The sequence below is a fragment of the Coenobita brevimanus genome, chromosome 34 (assembly GCF_032717465.1).
Source record: "Coenobita brevimanus isolate Jiangsu-jjx chromosome 34, ASM3271746v2, whole genome shotgun sequence".
Taxonomy (NCBI): Eukaryota; Metazoa; Arthropoda; class Malacostraca; order Decapoda; family Coenobitidae; genus Coenobita; species Coenobita brevimanus.
The window spans coordinates 3250485-3254615 of record NC_136987.1 but is presented as its reverse complement, the minus strand read 5'-3'; the positions used below and the strand labels follow the sequence as shown (position 1 = coordinate 3254615).

General features: G+C 40.5%; 1 protein-coding gene across 1 annotated transcript in view; it reads left to right on the top strand.

Annotated features, from left to right (window-relative positions):
- Positions 1–1009: 1009 nt before the first annotated feature.
- Positions 1010–4131, top strand: part of LOC145396106 (ras-related and estrogen-regulated growth inhibitor) — a 59065-nt gene continuing 55943 nt past the window's right edge. The window contains exons 1-2 of the mRNA XM_080269580.1: positions 1010–1106; positions 2916–2972. Coding sequence (XP_080125706.1) covers positions 1010–1106; positions 2916–2972 — 154 coding nt within the window. The remainder of the gene's footprint in view (positions 1107–2915; positions 2973–4131) is intronic.

Sequence of the window (4131 nt, the reverse complement as noted above, 5' to 3'; positions counted from 1 at the left end):
CTTCCTTTCATCGTTCGTTCCTTCCTTCCTTCCCTCCTTCCTTCTCTCCTTCCTTCTTTCCTTCCTTCCTTCCTTCCTTCCTTCCTTCCTTCCTCTCTGTCCCAACTTCAGTCTAACTCTTTTTGGTGTTCTACTTCTCATTTCTCCCTCACCTACCACCTCATGTACTCTTCCCAGGTGTAAAAGGCTTTAGTAGATTTGCAGGTATATCAGTGAAAGCCTAAAGAGCGAATTATATAGAGCAATAATTCTGTTTGGCTCCGTTTGGTGGGCGAATATCAATTAATTTCATCTTTATATGTATCACTATAATCCCTCTGTTTTTGTCCTTGCCTCGTTTCCTCTTCCTCTTCCTCTTCTTCCTCTTCCTCTTCTTCTTCATCCTCATCTTCTTTGTCTTCTTCCTCTTCCTCTTCTTTGTCATCTTCACCTTCATTTTCTTCTTCTTCTTCCTCTTCCTCTCGTCCTTCCTCGTTGGCTATTTTCTTACTGTCTTGTCTCCCCGTGGCCTTCCCTGTCCGTCTTATTCTCTCTCTCTCTCTCTCTCTCTCTCTCTCTCTCTCTCTCTCTCTCTCTCTCTCTCTCTCTCTCTCTCTCTCTCTCTCTCTCTCTCTCTCTCTCTCTCTCATATTTTCGTCTCATCCTTTGTTTTCATTATTTTCTTTCCATTTTTCTCTCGCCACTTCCTCTTCCTCTCTACTTCCTTGTTTGGCTATTTTCATCATTTCCTCACACTGTGCCACCATCTCTCTCTCTCTCTCTCTCTCTCTCTCTCTCTCTCTCTCTCTCTCTCTCTCTCACACACACACACACACACACACACACACACACACACACACACACACACACACACACACACACCACAGCATGACTACAACAACCATGAGAGGCATCAGACGCAAAAAAATCATCCCTATCTGCATGTCTTCCTTCTTTCCTTCCTCCCTCCCTCTTTCCCTCCCTCTCTCCCTCTCTCTCTCTAACCTTCTTCTTTCTCTCCCTCCACAGCATGACCAGCACAGCCATCAGGGGCATCAGACGCAAGAAATCATCGCTGTCTGAGGTGAAAATCGCTGTGCTTGGGGCTCCAGGGGTGGGAAAGAGCGGTAAGTGGATTTTTGGGGGCATCAGTGGATTTTTGGGGGGGCATTAGTGGATTTTTTTGGGGGGGCATCGGTGGGTTTATTGGGGCATCAGTGGATTTTTTTGGGCATCAGTGGGTTTTCTTGAGCATTTCCTATAGTCTTTTCACCTTAACTTGGCCCTGATTTTCGTCCCCTTGCTCCTTATATCACGTAGCTCAGTGGCAGAATAAGGCAAAACTGTGGCTCTTTCAAGTAATTCTTCCTTTCCGTCGTACCCCCCTCTCATCATTCACTCCTTACTCCCCTCATCCACTCCCTCTGTCTTCCTTCCTCCCTCCCCTCATCCATTCCCTCTGTCTTCCTTCCTTCCTCCCCTCATCCACTCCCTCTGTCTTCCTTCCTCCTTCCCCTCATCCACTCCCTCTTTTCCTTCCTCCCTCCCTCCCTTCCCTTCACTGGGCCAAATTGGGGTATGTTGTGTGTTTGAAAGTAGTTGCCTGTGAGAAATCTCGAAATGGGAACTGAGAAGGGAAGAAGATTGAGGAAGCATAGAGATAGATGGATGAAGTGTGTATAGAGAGAGAGGAAAAAAACTGAGGAGAGAGAGAGAGAGAGAGAGAGAGAGAGAGAGAGAGGACGCAAATAGGTGTTCTCTGTGTCCGCTGTCTGGGTTTGTCACGACCCGAGAGAGAGAGGGGGGGGGATAGGACTGTTAGAAATAAGTTCTCTTCTCCCATCTGTCTGTCTGTCTCTCTCTCTCTCTCTCTCTCTCTCTCTCTCTCTCTCTCTCTCTCTCTCTCTCTCTCTCTCTAATATTTCATCTTTTCTCACTCTCCTCTGCTGGCTAATATTCCTAAGCTGAGAGAGGCATGGCATGTTTCTCTGCCCTAATATTTTATCTCCTCTGCTTCTCATTTTCCTCTGCTGGCTAATATAAGTTGAAAGAGGCTTGATATATTTCTCTGCCCTAATATTTCACCTCTTCTACATCTCGCTTTCCTCTGCTGGCTTAAGTTGCTAAGCTGAGAGAGGCTTGATATGTTTCTCTGCCCTAATATTTCACCTCTTCTTCGTCTCATTTTCCTCTGCTGGCTGATATTCCTAATCTGAGAGAGGCTTGGTATGTTTCTCTGCCCAAATACTTTACCGCTTCTGAATCTCACTTTCCTCTGGTGGCTAATATTCCTAAGCTGAGAGAGGCTTGATATATTTCTCCGCCCTAATATTTCACCTCTTCTGCTTCTCATTTTCCTCTGCTGGCTAATATTCCTAAGCTGAGAGAGGCTTGATATATTTCTCTGCCCTAATATTTCACCTCTTCTGCTTCCCACTTTTTCTCTACTGGCTAATATTCCTAAGCTGAGAGACGCTTGGTATGTTTCTCTGGCCATAGATGATTCTCTCTGATATGATGCGTCAGGGAGGAAAGTGACGGACATGCCCTTAGTGTGACGTAGACGCAGTGGAATAATGAGCTTACTTTAGTGACTGGCTATGCACAATGATAGCCATTTTTTTTTTAAGTTATTACTCCATCTCTTTGTTTTTCTATTTTTCTTTTTCATTTTTCTTCTTCCTCTTCTTTCTTCTTCTTCTCCTTCTTCTTCTTCTTCTTCTTCTTCTTCTTTTCTACTTGTTCTTCTTCTTCTTCTTCTTCTTCTTCTTCTTCTTGTTATTATTATTATTATTATTATTATTATTATTATCTTGGTCGTTCTTATTCTTCTTTTAATCATAATCATCACCATTATTACCACCACCACCACCGACATCCTCCTCCTCCTCCTCCTCCTCCTCGCCATCTAACCCTCTCTCTCTTCTCCTCCACAGCGCTGATCGTACGCTTCCTCACCAAGAGATATATTGGAGAGTATGATCACCAGGCAGGTAAGATTGGCCATTTTATTTCTCCTCTCGTTTTTATTTTTTTATCTCCACTCAGGGACGTATCTATAATTTATCTATTTATTTATTTATTTATTTATTTATTTAGGTATTTAGGTAGGTAGGTAGGAAGGTAGGTAGGTAGGTAAGTAGATAGGTAGGTAAGATTGGCCATTTTTGTTTTTGACTTCCTGTGGTTTTTATTTTATATCTCCATTCAGGGACGCCTCTGTTTATTTATTTATTTATTTATTTATTTATTTGGTTAAGTAGGCTGCTAGGAGGGTAGGTAGGTAGGAAGGAAGGTTGGTAGTTATATGTAGGTACGTGGGTAGGTAGGTAGGTACTGTTTATGTATGTTTGTAGGTAGATAGGTAGGTTTCGTATGTATGTAAGTAGGCAGGTAGGTAGGTATTTATTTGCTTTATTCAGGGCGACTTTCTCATGTTTTGGGGAGAATTTTAGGCCAAGATAAGTAAGATATTAACTGACATTCAACATCTTCTTCTGTATGGTCGATCTCCTAATAATAATAATAATAATAAAAATAATAATAATAATAATAATAATAATAATAAAAATAATAATAATAAAAATAATAATAATAATAATAATAATAATAATAATAAAAATAATAATAATAATAATAATAATAATACGAAAAGTTAGAGACAGAAAGAGCAGATCACAAAAAAAGCTCATTGAAAAATTAAAACTGAATCTATCACCCAAAAATCATTAAAAAAAAAAAGTATATAAAGCCACACAGATTAACCTCATACTAATTTTTTTTGCAAGAAAGAAGGAACCCAAGGCTGAAGGTCCACAAATGGTTCCCTCCAAGAAAAAATAAAAACAACACTTTTTTTAATGCAAGGAAGAAGGAACCCAAGGCTGAAAGTCCACAAATTCTTCCCTCCAAGAAAAAATAAAAAGATAACAGAGCCAAATTCAAGACCTGTTTAAAAGACTTGACATCAACTTTATTCATTATTAATTTTGGCTTAAAAAAAAAAAAGATTATTATATCCAACTAAGGGATAAAAAAAAAATGTATTATCCCTCAAATGGTGGGGGACAAGGTGACGTGGAGGCGATTTGTTTGTGGCCACCCCTTACGGGATTAAGGCGTCTGGCAATAACAAATATTAAATATATAGTA